The 16,007-nt window shown below is 39.8% G+C and overlaps 1 protein-coding gene and 1 long non-coding RNA gene across 6 annotated transcripts in view; one reads left to right on the plus strand and one right to left on the minus strand.

The window, feature by feature from the left end:
- The first annotated feature begins 7,144 nt into the window (after nucleotides 1–7,144).
- LOC135293736 (uncharacterized) overlaps nucleotides 7,145–16,007 on the plus strand; it is a 39,127-nt gene continuing 30,264 nt past the window's right edge. The window contains exon 1 of the long non-coding RNA XR_010355846.1: nucleotides 7,145–7,580. This is a non-coding gene — a long non-coding RNA (uncharacterized LOC135293736). The remainder of the gene's footprint in view (nucleotides 7,581–16,007) is intronic.
- Nucleotides 11,500–16,007, minus strand: part of P2RY8 (P2Y receptor family member 8) — a 37,522-nt gene continuing 33,014 nt past the window's right edge. For all 5 annotated transcript variants that reach the window (XM_064408235.1, XM_064408239.1, XM_064408238.1 and 2 more), the window contains one exon: nucleotides 11,500–15,735. In XM_064408235.1, coding sequence (XP_064264305.1) covers nucleotides 14,594–15,667 — 1,074 coding nt within the window. In that variant the 5' untranslated portion in view covers nucleotides 15,668–15,735 and the 3' untranslated portion in view covers nucleotides 11,500–14,593. The remainder of the gene's footprint in view (nucleotides 15,736–16,007) is intronic.

Below are 16,007 nucleotides of genomic sequence, written 5' to 3' on the forward strand. Positions count from 1 at the left end.
GACACACATGATGGTTAGCATCTCATCCCTTCTGCTCTCCTAATGCTTGCATGAAGTGTTTGGAACAAAGGTTTTATCACTTTTTCTTACCTCAGAAGGAACACTAACATAAGAAGGACATAGTGTTGGAGCAAGTCCACAGGAGGCCATGAAGTTGATCAGAGTGGGAGCACCTCTGCTATGAAGAGGGCTGGGAAAGCTGGGGCTGTTCTGCCTGGAGAAGATTTCATGGAGACCCCATAACAACCTTTTGGCACTTGAAGGGTGAAAACAGGGAAGTCAGAGAGGGACTTTTCACAAGGGCATGGAGTGATAGGATTGGGACATAATGGGTACAGACTGAAAGAGGAAAATTTTGGTTAGGCATTCATCTTTGAGGTCCCTTCCAGCCTGTACCATTCTATGATGCTGTGACTCTGTTTTCATCATCAGCTGTTGCATTTTCATCAAACTTTAAATATCCCCTATTTGGCCTTTTAAGTGAAAAAGTAGAAAAAGTAGTAGAAAAAGAACATAAAAACTCAGATTACTTTCAAATAGTGTGATGCTGCATGCTTTCTCAGTTGGCTCGGAAGAAAGTGAAATGTATCCTCTAGCATTAAAAATATGTCCAGTCATTAAAACAGCAGTTTGCACAGCATATTTGGATCTTTTGACATCGGTCTCAGGGACCATGTGTCTCATTGGTGGAGCCAGGCTCTTCATGGTGGTGCCAAGCAACAGACAAGAGGCAATAGGCAGAAGCTGATGCTCAGGAATTTTCACCCAAGTACATGGAAGAAGTTTAACGTGTGGTTGACCATGCACTGGGACACACTGCCCAGATCGATTGTGGTGTTTCCCACATTGAAGATATTCAAGAACCACCTGCACACATGTGCTCTAGAGTGGCCCTGGAGCAAGGAAATTGGACCAGATGATCCCTTCCAACCTTTCCCATTCTGTGATTCCATGGTTTGTGTTAAGGGTTGCCAAATCTGACAGCCCAGTGGAGGTGAGGCTGCCACAGCCCTATGCCTCAGGTGCAGGGCTGAGAGTGAGGTCCATTGCCAGCAGACTGACATGCACACACTGTGTGGCACATGTACTTGGAGACATGGAAAACCGCCTGGAGCAACACGGACAGGGACACTAAGAACTCACACAGGCACAAACACGACCAGGAGTCTCTTAATTCCCCTCTGGCTGATCACGATGAAAAGCTTTTTTGTATGCACACACATTCCCCTACCTACCTATTGTATATGTGGACCCCCAGTGGAACAACTTGGACAGGGTTCCTGTGGCACCTGGAGGGGCTGGGACAGGGGACTGTGTTGGCCTCGTGGGGCTGCTGGGGCTCCCCTCAAGCTTGGGCCTCCTGCTCCTGTCATGGTGCATGGGGATCAACCATTTGTCACCATAAATTGACAGGTTGTATCAGGTTGTATATCATCCTCCACCAGGATTTAAGGTTTGAACTTTTTTTTTTTTTTTTTTTTTTTTTTTTTTTTTTTTTTTGTGGAGATGGTGACTTGAGACCAGAATTGAAAATTTAAAGACATTTTTTTCTCAAGTTATTACAAAATGCAAAGAACCTGGGGAAATTATGCTGAATTGAAAACAGAAATTAAAAACTTAGATTAAGTACAACCGTGAATGTAGACAGCTGTGCTCTGCATATCCATAATACTGAAAATAGTTTTGGAATATCTGGAGAGTCAGCGAGGAAGATAGGGCCTGTGTGAAAAAGAAATAGTGTATGCTTGTCAGAACAAATTCACTGTTCCTTTTTCAGGGCTGTGAAGTGTGACACTGCTCCTTGCAAATGACAGGTGTGAAAGATGGTGCAGAAATGAAAGCCATGGTATCTTTCTTATGATATCAATATCATTTTTGATGGAATAAAAGGACAAGGATATCATCAAGTAACAGAAGCTTGTATTTCCTGGCACACACCAGAAAAGAGTTATTCCTCTGGGAAAAAATATTACCACCCTGAAAGTTTAAAGTAAATGTAAATCCTAATATATGTATATCTTCAATGTGACTGCATTACTAACCAAAGAAAGGGAAATTGCAATTGTATGGCTGTTCCTAGAATCTGGGACATATTTCTTATCTAGTCGTCTTTCTATATTATGCCTTGCTTTATGCTGAATATAAGCAAGCATAATAAACTAAAATCAGACACTCCAGAGGACTAAGATGATAATGCAAAGGTTTATATATCAAATCAACAGGCCAAATTTTCTTTTCTTCATTTTATTCAGTCTTCCAATATAGTTTTGTTATCATAGCAACAGAGCAGTGAAGCTGTGACTCCATCCCAATCTGTGTGTATGAATAAAGGAAAGACATGAGATGAATGAAGCTCCTGACAGCTTCTTTTGAGAGAAAGGAACAAAGACAGATCTGTCTCTAGACACCTGCAGAGCCTTTAGAGACGCACCCAACGTAACTCCTCTTTCTTAGGTGTGGCATCCCATTAACTGAAGAGTAAAACAAGCCTGATTTGTTTCTCTTAACTGAATTCTGCTTTGCACACAGAGGTTTTGAAACTTAAACAAAAAAATGGGAAATATGTGGAATTTCTATATATTTTTCATGAAAGTTAAGAAAATGCCCAAAACTAGAGACCACCAAAAGAGTTTTTTACTTGAAAAAAATGAGATGTGGCTCTTGGATTATTATTTTTCAGGAGTGGTAATTACAAAATCTGTTATTCTGTTAAACTGACAAGGCAAATGGTGATTTTGTTTATTTAAAAGACAAAACCACAGACCTGCTGAAATACATATTTTCATTTACCACGTTTATATGTTATTTCTGCTGGTCCAAATGTCAAGCTAAAGAACCCCGTGAGAAAAGCTAAACCACATCACATGAGCTGCCACGGTGGGGAGAGGTTTGGTGGAGAGCCGTTAGCTGCTCCAGGGCAGCCTCGCAAGCCAGGCACAGCAAGTGTGAGGCTGCAGCAAGCTGACCGAGGGGGAGATCAATGACACCAGCAGTTATCAGAAAAGGTTGTGTCGTGGCTGACTCTGCTAGTCAAAGATTAGCTTGTCCAAGGTTGGTTATGAAACTATTGACTTTTTCAAATATCCAAGGTATTTTGAGCAGAAGCAAAACAGCAGTTAAAGCTCTGAACTGCAGAGACCTCAATATTTTGTTCTGGACTTCTCTGCTTTTCTGTCTATGCATTGACTTGGTGGCCATGACAGTAACACCTTCAAGCATGTAAAGAACACTGTGATCATTAAATTCTTGTGCCTAATTTTGTGTGTGTTGTGATGAGTGTATGTATTTCAACCCAGATGTATAATTTGCCTGAGCCACCTGTGCAAGCACAGGATCATCTTGTTTGGGGAACAATGCACTTCCACTGTGAGAAAATTAGTGAACCCTGGGGGCTTAGCTATAAAGTTGCTATAAAAGGAATGAGCATTTCACCTTTCACAGGGCAGCTTGACTTTTCTAGGGTAACTTCATCAATTCAAAGAACTCACACTTACGTTTTTCAAGGAACCTTTTTCTGCCACCAAAATCCTTGCCATAGTATAATGTGTCTGCCTAGCTTGTGAAGTAATTAATACATCTTCTTTTTGTTACTGTAGGTGAAAAGATATTCAGTTGCTTGCAGATGGATTCTATTTCATCAGCTAATCATCAGTAACTCTGTTTAAAATCATGATTTCATTTAACATTCCCCGTCCCGTGTTTTATTTTTGTCTTTTTATATACAGTTTGTATTTAGCTAGCAGCTTTCTGAGCAGAGTTACCTGCTTCATACAACACTCCATCTCCTTGATATTTTAAGACTGCTTTATATGTTCAACTAGATCTTTGGTTTATGAAGGGGTATTCTAGATTTTTCCAGACTCAGGGAGTGCTTTTAGAGCAGATGCCCTAGATTTCTTTCTTAGCTCTGTGGTCTCATAGGCTATTTTTAAGAATCCCTATTAATTTGTCAGCTCAGGTACAAATGCTCCTTCCTCCTCTTCTGTTCAGCTTGGAAGGCTTGTTAATATCTCAATGTCTCTAGGTGACCATGTCCCAGAATTTCCTTTCTATTTCAAGCAGAGTAGTACTATAATCTTATCGAGACATTTTGTGGAGAGTACAGGAAGTCAGATGAAATAAGATTTAAATACGCTGCAGGATAAAGGCTGTAGGATACATAATGTCCCTGTAAATGTTTTTACACATACTTAATTTGAAGATCTTTGTCTTCACAGCATAGTTATCAAAAGACATCATACCTTGGGAAGAAACTTCACAACTGCTGAGGCAGTGCAGTATAATTAGTACCAGAAGAATACCAGCCCATTTGTCTGCTTCATGCCTATCTCCTGGGACGAGGAAAGCAGCTACATCAAACATGTATATAGCAATGCCCAGGGGGAGGACATGGCCATTCACAAAGCAACTTTTAACAATACAGAAATCATTATCCAAGCCCCAAAGAGTCATCCTTGGCCAGCACATTTAAATAGTTTAAAAAGTGTCATTCCAAGAATAATTTAAGAAAGAATGTTAGGAATTCAAACTAACTTTGCTTTTGGCCTCTGCCACAGAAAAGATATTGTAAACTGGAGAAGCCTAGAGCCTTGAAAAAAAAAAATCAGTGTGAAGACAACTAAGTCCTAGTAAGAGGAGCACAGAATGGCAGATTTTGTGCCTGTGCTGGCCAGGAGGATGAGCTGCCAGGTCCACAGCAGCCACACAAGATAAAAGAAAGAAAACAATGCTTCCTTCCTGCTAGTTTCCACCTGATATCAAATAAGTGCTATATCCTCCTCCAGTATGAAGTGGAGTGCTGCAAGCACATCCCGATTTACATGACATAGAAACAGCATTACAGTTACACACAGTGCCAGTGTTGACTTCCCAGCTGTTGCCACAGCCAGTGTCTCCTTCTGAGAGCAACTTCTGCTCTGCAGCTTTCTTTCTCCATGCTGTGAGCTTGACGCCAACAAACAGCATCAGAAGGGAAGACTGAGCAGAGTCTAATAACTATGTAGGCTCTGGGACAGTGCCGGGGTCGGCTGTCACTTGTCTCTGCCCCAACACGGGAAAAGGTGGTTCTGGGCAGGCCACACTTTGAAGAAGGAGTCTGGACTCTTGCTTTTGGTCTTCAGTTGAGTTTATTGTTCCTTATTTACAAAGTTTTTCTGTCAGCCCAGCCGAGGTCTGATCAGCAAGACAGCCAAGGGCACTCTCTCCCGCCCACGGGGCGGTTGTCTCTTTTATAGTGAAAACTATGTATAAGATATTTACCTTCAATTCTAATACTTTTCACCCTTGTTGGCAAGTGTACTTTCACCACGAACCAATCCACAAATGCCAACATCATCCTGAACATGGATGCCAAGGAGAAGAAAGAAGAAGGACAGGGCACGCCCAAATCCCTCCATCTTGGGACTCCTGACCCCCATGTACAAAATTTCAAACCCCCCTGTACAAGGTTCAAAACCCCCCTGTACAGTGCTCCAAAATTTTTTCCTTCACCCTGTGATTGTTACTACTATGCTACTTAAACTTTTGTGGCCCGTAATTCTTTATATAAGGTTGGCAATTTGCTCTATGAATTAAGGTCGAATTTCCAGGTGTCTTTGGCTTCCTGCCAGGGTCTCTGAGCCCCTGCCAGGGCTTTGAGACATCCAGGGCATCCAGAGAGATGCTCTGGGTTCCAACAGGACAGGAGGATAAGTGTTTGCTGACAACATCCCTAGATATCTCTGTGTGTGTTTGACAGGCAATGGATTGTATTGAAGCCATGAGCCTCTCTTGAAGTCATATTTATGGTTTTTGCTGCACATGCAGGTTCCACCTCTAATCTCAGCATTTCCCCAATCTCACTTCAATTAGCACTTCTACACAAAAAGAAGCGGTGTATCAGACTATAAAAAAATACTGGTTCTGTGTTATTTAAGTTTGAAAAATACATTAAAAAGTACATTAAATATTTTGGGGGAATGTGCATATACATAATATATATATTGTATATGCAGCATGCACGTTATCTATGTGTGTGTGTGCTTATTAAAAAAATATATGTACACAAATGTGATGTAAGATAAAAATATATAGTTGCCTAAGACTGGAAAATAAGTCTTCTGTCTTTTTCTGCAGTTTAATGATAGCTGCAAAAACAATGGCATGAAATTAGGGAAACTTAAAACAAGGTAGAGAAGAGAATATTAATAGGCTCACTGTAATCCCAGCTTTTCCAGAAAATAACTTCCGAGGCTCCGAGGTCAAGAGCATCTTGGAGTTTTATATTTATTATCTGAATCTCCACCGGAGGGCAGTGCGTCCCGTCTTTTCCCTACGTATTTGATCAGGAGCCCTAACTTTCAAGTATCTCTAAAACGCTGTAACTTCTAAGAACTAAAGACCACACACCCCAAACGCTCATATTCCTAGTTTTAATTTTAAGGATTACGTAACAGAACAGCTTCAGGCCACTCCCTCGGGTCCTGTCACTGGTGACCACAGAGAAGAGGTCAGTGCCTGCCCCCCTCTTGACCTAGAGAGGAAGGCGAGAGGACCTCTGAACTGCCGTGAAGTCTCCCCTTAGCATCCTCTTCTCCAGGCTGAGCAATGGATGCACATGTGTGTGTGCAGATGTGTACCTTGAGGGACAGGCAGAGCTGATGTGAATGGCAATATGTCTAGCAGTATCTTTAAAGAGAGACATTGAGATTAGAGGGATAAAGAGACACCATAAGCTAAGTGCCAAGACATGATTGCTACAGATCTTAAGGCTCCTTCAGCAAATTTTCATGTTTATAAGAATAGGAATAATTCTACTCTATGAAACAAATACCTTTATTGAATATGGAAATAAACACTGTCAGACTTCTGTCCTCTATCATCTCAATTTTATCAGATAAATCAAGTGAAGAAAAACTAATGGTTGTATTTTAACTTATTTTTGTACTTGTTTAGGGGTTTAAAAAAGCTCAAATATATGGACACTTTATGTGAAAGTGTACAGAGAAATTTGCATTTCTCATCTAAATGGGGTGGGATCCCAATGTGTTCTGCATATACTATGGAATGCAAGATGAAATAGGGAAAGGAAAAAATAGCAGCATGTTGACAATAAAAAGGAACTGGGGAAACCAAGTCAGAGGTGTTGTGGTGCTGAAACTTTTTGAGGGAGAAAAAGCCATTGCATTTCATAGATAGTTTCTAATTGAGAAGATGGATAGATTCTTTTTAGAGGTGAATGATGGGAAGAGACTTTAGTTTATACATTAACTTATATATTTTCCTTTATTTTCTGAAGCCGTGTGAGTTTGGGGAGATAAGAAAGACCTACAACCTATTGGAGTGTTTTCTGGGATCTTCAGGAATATTATTGTAACCTGCTGTTACAAGCATGAAGATGTCAAAATTCAAAAACAGCTGTCAAGAAGAAGATGGGATACCAATATTTCTTTTGCAGTGTTTGTCTACAAAGAGATCTGCTGACATATGGATGTCTGAATGCAATCAAAAACCAAAGCAGGTGTTTAGGAAATAAAGGAGACAGTTACCAGTCATCATGAGTGCTGCCAAGCAATAAGAGGCTTAGGGCAACACTTGATCAGGTAAGTTACACCTTTTGTGCATGGCAAGCCCACATTTCCAGAAGTTTGAGTCACTCTGTGAGTTGTTCTGTATCTTGATAGTGTTTATTTGTCTGTTAATCACATACCTTTCCTTACAGCAGACATCTGGATATTTACTGCTGCTCCCAGCTTTTATGCTGAAAAGGTGCCATGTTTCTAAAATGAAAGTAGCTGTTTATCAAAAAACCTATTTACAGACATTCTCTAACTGCAGATAGCCTACTGCAGAAACTAACTTCCTGTGTCTCTCTGCAGACACTTAAAGTATTTGCCCAGCTGCCACAGAAGTTACTTCTTTAATCCTTCTTCCATCTCTAGCTTGAATCTGTTTATACTTCATATAAGTCTGTTGTCCTTTCTCCTTTGATAAAGCTGCTCAGGTACACAGTAGAGGAGAAAAACCTTTTGATATCCTCAGATTTAAGCCACTCAACAAAACACTTCTCCATTTTCCTTGTACTTCACCATACCCAACAACAGCAGTTAAAATTGTGGACATACTAGGAAAAGCTCCAAAGGACAATTAGCCTGGGAAGCTCTCAGTAGGACAATGGCACTTTTCTTTCTGCAAACTGGGGCATGCCAGAGCCAGGCCATGTGGGCAGTGGTGCAGAAACTGGGGAAAGAGAACCATCAGTGTCCCTGTGCTGAAAATTTCTGCAGAAGAAAAAGTCTGACTGCAAGACATCTTCCTGAGATAAAATAGTCAAGAAGAGAGTTGAGGTATTTATTTATGCTAAAAGCTAGAAAGATAATCTGTCTGGCAGCTCTGAACTTCATGTTTTATAATTAAAGATGCTTGAGAGTCTCCTCATTTGATAACATATTCTATCTGTTTAGACTTCAAGGAAAAATACTAGAAGACCTGCAACTAAGTAATGAAAACCAGGAGTTCACTGGCTGTCCAGACTTCAGTTATGCAGGGTTGTGGTTTTTTTATCAAATAAAAAAGAAAGATTTAAAAAAGATATTTCAAATAAGCATTATGCTGTACTCTATTATACACTACATGATTACACTTTATATTGTCATGAAGAAAACAATTACTTGCAAAAACTTAATCCAGAATGAAAGCAATCCAAGTATATAAAAATTAATAGTATGACTGAAAGTTTGCTCTCAGTAACCCCTTTTGAGGCTATGAACTGTGGTGTAAATGAGGAAATACATTTATTCCTATAAAAGACTCCAGGTTGTTTTTATTTTTTTCCAGGATGGATTTAATTACTAAGAACAATAACCAAGTCTTATATCCTAATCATTCTTGTAAGAGTTATTTTATATTAGAATTTTCATTTGGAGCACTTAAAAGAACTGTGACTTTAGATACATCTAAAAATTTTACCACTAAAACTGATTATTTTAATGGACTTTGCCAGGTCATAGCATCTTAAATTAGCTTTTTCATTGACTTGTCAGGTCATTGAAAAATATTTTGTTCCCTTTTTTTTTTTCTTTTTGCAGAAAAGGTACACTAGAATGTATTTGCCAATGTATTTGTGACAATTCATGCCAGAGAATTGTACTCTTCCCTAATACAGCTGTGAGTTTTAAAGAGTAGACTAGGCTGTTGCCTGAGAAGTCAAAAAAAAACCACCAGCAACAGTGAATTGCCCTGAATTGCCCTGCCCCAAATACACAAGCTGGTGTGCTGCTAGTCAGCTCCAACAGCAGCAGCCTTTGAGAGAGATAGGTGATGGAAAAAATGAGACTGGAGGTGAGACAATATGTCAGAAATGGAATTAATAATGATGTATTTTGAAGCAAAATTGATGAACTGTTACAAGCATCTGGAGAGATTTGTTGAAGGGCAAGACACAAGTTCATCTTGACCTGATCATGAGGGATTGCTTGGTTAGGGGGATTGGACATGGTGACCTCCAGAGGTCTCTTCCAGCCTCAGTCATCCTGTGACTCTGTGACCTGTCAAAAGGGGCTAAATGACAGATGATCAAGCTTGTGCCCCAGGCACCCCTGACGATGGAATAGGCTCTTCCAAGATGGTAGCAGGCTGAATTTCCTGCTGAATCCCCCTGGCAGTGCCCCAGCAGGCAGGGTAGAAAAGGCCAGGCTCCAAGGTGGTTCTGGCAGGGCTTAACTGGGAGTGTGAGATGGACCAGAGGGGAGCCAAGGGACTGTCTTGTTTATGGTGTCCTGCCTCAAACACTGGTATTTCAAGAGAAGGGAGAACAGGGCAATCATATACTATGACTTCTTCTTAGTACTCCTCCAGCCTTTAATCCTTGAGGTCTTCCTGGGCCTGTGGTGGTTTGCCTAATAATCTACAATGGACTTCTTTGCCCTGTTCTTTTGCAGTTTCTCTGAACCAATGTACTAAGTGCATCCACAAGATTCTTGCCAAAGTGTTTTCAAATTATATTACACATTGTAAGAAAAGATATAAACTTGATCTGGTTTTAAGCCTAGATCTCATTAGCTTAATATGTTCACCAATTATTAGGCAAAGGCAGTGTAAGTCATCCAAATCAGCTTTTGCAACTTCATTGAGGATTTTGGAGGCCTTTTTCCTACCTGTCTTATATTGTCTCTTTTCTGAGATGAGCAATCAAACTATTTAACTTCTGAGATTTTAAATTAATATCTTAGAGCATACCATATGATCTTTCTTATCTTGGTCTTTTCTAGTCCTTATTAATCCTCTCTGTGCCAGAGGCCAGAAGTTCAGAGAGTAAACTAGAAATGGGTGAACCCTGGCTTTCTATGATGCTGAGCTGATGAATGGACTTATGGATTATGATTCTGTAGTCACTGACAAGCAACATCGTTTTATACACAAAGATGTTACTGGGTTTCCCTGTGTGCATTACTTCACACTTATCAACACTGAATTTCACACACAAACATTTATGCTATCCCTCCTGTCTTTTGGGAAGCACATAGCCTATCACCTTAGAGAAATAACACCCTGGTGGGTATCAGTGTAGACCTCATGTTATTTATGTTATTTTAAACAATTTGAACTGGAAAAAAATTACAAAAAGTGATGAGTTGACTTCAGGATAATCTCTGGCCCTCTCATGTATCAGCTTATATGTAGCCAAACAGACAATGAACCCAAAATGGAACACAGTCAGTCTAGGGAACATTTATGAAAGCACAGCATCACAACCTGGTTGAGCAAGGTGATTGTTCTGCTTTTCTCTGTGCTGGTGTGGCCTTACCTTGCATCCTGAGTGCCACAATATAAGAAAGACATGAAGTTCTTAGAGAACACCTAAAGGAGCACTACAAAGATAGTAAAATGTGTAGAGGGGAAGCTTTATGGGGAGCAGCTGAGGGCGCTTGGTCTGTTCAGCCTGGATAAGAGGACTGGGAGGAGACCTCACTGCAGTTAGAACTTCCTTGTGAAGGGAAGCAGAGGGGCAGGCACTGACCTCTTCTCTCTGATGACCAAGAATAGGACCCAAGGGATTGGCCTGAAGTTGTGTCAGGTTTAGGCTGGATATCAGGAAAATATTCTTTACCCTGAGGGTGTTTGGGCCCTGGAACAGGCTCCCCAGGAATATGGTCACAGCACAAGCCTGACAGAGTTCAAGAAGTGTTTGGACAATACTCCTGGGCACATGGTGTGATTCTTGGGGATGGTCCTGTGCAGGGCCATGAGCTTGACTTGATCCTTGTGGGTCCTTTCCAAGTTGATATATTCTATAATTCTATGATTCCATGTCTACTGATCCTGACTGTCCGTTCCCAGTTTCTTCCAATGCACTGCTCCAGGCTGGGGATAGGACAGGCTCTGACTGCTAGGCTCCTTCAGAAATGCATAGAAATTAAAAAATATATATGTATCAGTGCATCTATTGCATAAGGAGAAGGATTCAAGTTAGCCAACATCTCATCAAAGCATTGATACATTTAAAACTTGTGTGAAGGGTCTATGACAATGCCAACTTCTAATATATATATCCATCCTGTAAAAAAATGTGAAAAAACCTGAAAAAAATCCACAATAACAAAGAGAAATACAGTAATTTTATTTCATAACTTGGTTCCCTGCCCTCTTCTATGCTTGGACGTTTTTCACACATGGCAGGTAAAAACACAGGAATGAACCTTAAATCATGTACTTTTAATTTTTTTTTTAATTATTACATTATATTATAAAAAAGTTCAAGCACATTCATACGTTAAATTTCCATACAGTAATTAAAAAACAAGACCAAACACGAACACCCCTCCCAACCCTGAAAACAAACAGAAGCCTTTACATTCTTTTCAGTAAAATTACATTAATTATACAGTAATGCTTACAAGTAAGCAAGTTGCCCAGGGCCCATATTCCCCAAACTGAAAGTAATATGGACATGAACTTCTCAGTAACTTTCACAAATTGCAATGCATATTTATATGTCTATATTTATATGTATATATGTATATGGATGCCAATTTACAATCACGCATCAAGGAGGGTAGAAGCCATTATTCTTATGGTGCTCCAGGAGGGTGTATTTCCAAGATCAAAGAACAGTACGATGGGCCTCTTTTAATAATAATTTATTCTTTTCCTTTCTAATAAAGACTCTCCAAGACTTCACAGTATATGCCATCGGACTTGAAGGGTTGCTGTTAATGGGTTCATTTCTATATTCCTTTTTCAAGGAACAATCCCACTGACCCAAACAGGAGTTAACTAGAAGCTAGTCAGTAAAATGCCATGATGTGTACTCAAATGAGGCATCCTTCCTGTTCCTTTTTAAACATTTTCAAAAGAGAGATGAAGGGTTATGAAGAGCTGCATGAGTTTGGAGAGAACATTTTCAGTCCATTGTAAGCATCTTTTCCTCACTTGAAAAAGAAACAATTCACTATTTTTCAAAATATAGCAGTTGATGTCCAAAGTGCAAGGTTTCTGCCCTTAGGCTGTATTTTGTGTCAGTTATAGTTCAGGCACTTTGCAGCATATTTTAGGAGAGACTATGCACTTGAGGACCATGTTCAAGATAAAACAGAGTCAAATTCTGCATTAGATGTAGGAGAAGTAAAGCCTTCAATGTAAAAATATTTCCGTGTTAAAAAAAAGGAAAAGAAAAAGGAGAGATATTTTCAGTGTAAATGTAAAAAATAATTCTGCCACAACAAAATGCAGAAAACAATTAAACAATTGTGATAGTGAGAAAGCTGGAAACATATGAAAGTGAATAGTGAAGGGTAAATTGGTGGAAGGTTTAGGTGAGTTACATATCACTAAGATTGGTCTTGTACACAGAAAATGTATAGATCAGTTGAAACTAACACTGTGAAATGCCACAAAGCATTGAATGTTCATATTGGCTTGTAAACAGTAGTGCTAGGTCCACTCACATTTATTCTGCTCCAAAAACTGAAGAACATTCAAATATCTCACTGTGCATGTTGTGGTTTTCCACCCTCCACTGGGGAGAAATTCATGGTAATTAGTGGTGGAAAATTGGTTTTTAACCATGAGACACCCAAATGAAAAATGGGTGTTGCCTAATACTTAGGCACAGGAGCTCAGGGATCAGTGCAGCATAAGACGTCTCAACCAACTATCTACAACACTGCAGACAGCTTTCTCCTCAGTGCTGGATGGAGATGAAGCACAGAAAAAGGATATGGTGTATTTTTGTCTTGCTTTTGAGGGGGTCTTGTCTGGTCTTCTCAGGTGGTTTGTGTCTCTCCTCTGTCAGTGAGGGTCAAATGTAGGTAAAAAGCTGTAAATACCACAGGAAAAACTTATCTTTTGTCTGTCCCCAGTGCATGTTCTGTAGCAGTTGTCTTTCCAGGCAGGCAGGCAGTTGTTGAGATGTGAGAAGGATTAAACATGGCACAGAATATGCAAACAAGCTGTAGAAAGATATTTCAGAGGAGGGCTCCAAACACAGGACTGCTCAAACCACCTGCCATAACTTATTTTCCGGATGTTTTGTACAGCTCCCATTCTGAAGCCTTCTTTTCCTCTTTCTTTTCTTCTTTCTTGCCTGCCTGAAAAAAGTCTGTTTCTGACATCTGTCCATCAGGAAAAGTTTTCATCTAGTTTCTGCTGGCACAGAATAACTCTCCAGTCTGTGGTTGAATTTTCATTTATCCATCTGAAAATTCTGGTTTATAATCTACATATCTCTGTAAGGAAGAAAAAGTCACCTCCCAGGCACCATGTAAAGCTAAATTCTGCTGAGGGGGATGGTTCTTCTACATGTAGCCTACACATTGGTGAAAATGACCAGTTGATACTAACCACATACAAGCAGCATTGGTACTGTAATAGGTTACTGTGGCAAAGTCTGTTTCCTTAAATAAACTGCTCCCCGTAGTCCTGAGAAATGAATAACTTCAAGAAATGCAGCTGTATTAGCAAACGTTGTTAGCTTTCCTTTCATTGTATGAGATGTTTTGCTGTATAAGATTGAAATAAATAATATGAGTCAACCTAACCTTTTCAAGTGTCAGAGTGGTTTGACTCTGAATAGCAGGTGGGTGAGTGTTGTGATTTCACAGTGGCTGTGCATTATGTATTAATGGTAAAATACCATGCTACTTTTATTCTTTTATAAAAATATAACAACAGAGAAGGAAATATAATAATAATTAAAAAAAAAAAAAAAACAACAAAAGAAAGCTTAGCACATTCTTTAGAAAAACAACTCCTCTACTCCCAATCCAGCTTTGGTGTATGCTCTAATCCATGTACAGTAATATTTCACATTCACTGAGAATTGCAAGTCTTTGATTAACTATAGTAGAACCTGAGAGTAATTGTTCTAAACATATCCCTTGGTCTTATGCAGCAAGGCTATTTCCAGACTAACCCTGTTTGATTTGCTTCAGTGCGTTCTTGAATAAATTCAGTTCCTTTAGCACTTCCATGACCAGAAAATCCTGAAATGCAATTTAATTACAGCTTGAATGCTGTCCCCGGAGCAAGGTATCTTGAGCATGGTCTTTCAAAAGGAAATGTTTTCTGTGTCTACTCATGAGTTTCACAGATGTCTTTCTTCTGGGCATACCTAAAACTAAAAAACACTTTCCTGCCTTTGCAAATTGACTCTAACTCCCTCTAACCCATCCATAGGTCCACTTGACATCGATCTGGCTGACATGGTCCTGCCAGAGAATAAACTTTCCCTTCTGTTTTCCAAGCTGTCGCTGACCACTACATTATGGCGAAGCAATTGCATGAATTTCTGGTAAAATTCTTTTGATGCAAAATAATAAATGAAGGGATCTATGCAGTTGTTGAAGCAACTGAGGCACAAGGTGAGCTTATAGGTAGGGTACAAACTGCTGCTGTAAAATAGGCGGCTGATCATATGCGCAAGTAGGATAAAGTTATTGGGAGCAAAGCAAGTGATGAAGGACAGAAGGACAATTGTTGCCAGGTATATGGATCTAGTCTTTTGCCTATTACCATATCTGTTTGATGTTTGAATTAGCTTCCTAATGATACCAATGTAGCATCCAACTGTTATAACAAAAGGGATCAGGAATAGCACAACAAATAAAGTGAGGAGAAAGGCTACCCAAGCTGCAAAGGTAGGCAGCATATCCCATTTTAGTACATCAAAACAGGTTATAATCCCTAATTCTTTCACTTCATAGGTGAGGTCTGTAGTTTCTAGTGGGTAGAAGGCTAGTAGCAAGGCAAACCACATAGCTATGCAGGCAGCCAAGGCATATCTTTTTCTTCTCCACTTGATCAACTTCAAGGGGTGTACCACACCCATGTACCGCTCCATGCTGATAAAGGTCATGGTCAGTATGGAAGAATACATGTTGGAATAGAACATCACTGTCACAAGGCTGCAAAGAGTCTTGCCAAATCTCCAGTGATTGCTTTGGAGGTGATAAGAAATCTGGAAGGGGAAGCAGCTGGCCAGCATAAGGTCTGTGATGCTTAAGTTGATCATGAAGATAACAGAAGGTGTTTTGGGTTTGATGTGCCAAAAGAGCACCCAAAGGGAGAACAAGTTGCCAGGGATGCTGACCAGAGCCACCAGTGTATACACAATTGGGAGGGTGATGGAGACTGTTTTATTCTGGAGCATTGCCAGTGTCAAAGCATCCAGGTGGGATTCGTTTTTAACCATTTTTCACAAGTGTGTTGTTGATCCCTGTAAGCCAGATGGATCATATCATGAACATTTGGCTTGAAAACCTAGAGGAGAAATGACAAGTGAGGAAAACAATACATCAAAGTAGAAATTTAGGACATGAATCATATATTAATCAACTAAAAACATTCTTTAGCTTGATGGATTTTCCTTGAGTGCACTCAATGCATTAAAATTACTTTCTGAAAAGTCTTGCCTCCCTCCAAATTGTCATAATGTTTTACCAGTCTGACTTCTTCCTATCTTGGAACAGCTACCTTTTCCCTGGTGAATGGTTTTCTGATACTTAGAATCATAGAATCATTAACCTTGAAAA

Source organism: Passer domesticus, chromosome 2, assembly GCF_036417665.1.
Source record: "Passer domesticus isolate bPasDom1 chromosome 2, bPasDom1.hap1, whole genome shotgun sequence".
NCBI lineage: Eukaryota > Metazoa > Chordata > Aves > Passeriformes > Passeridae > Passer > Passer domesticus.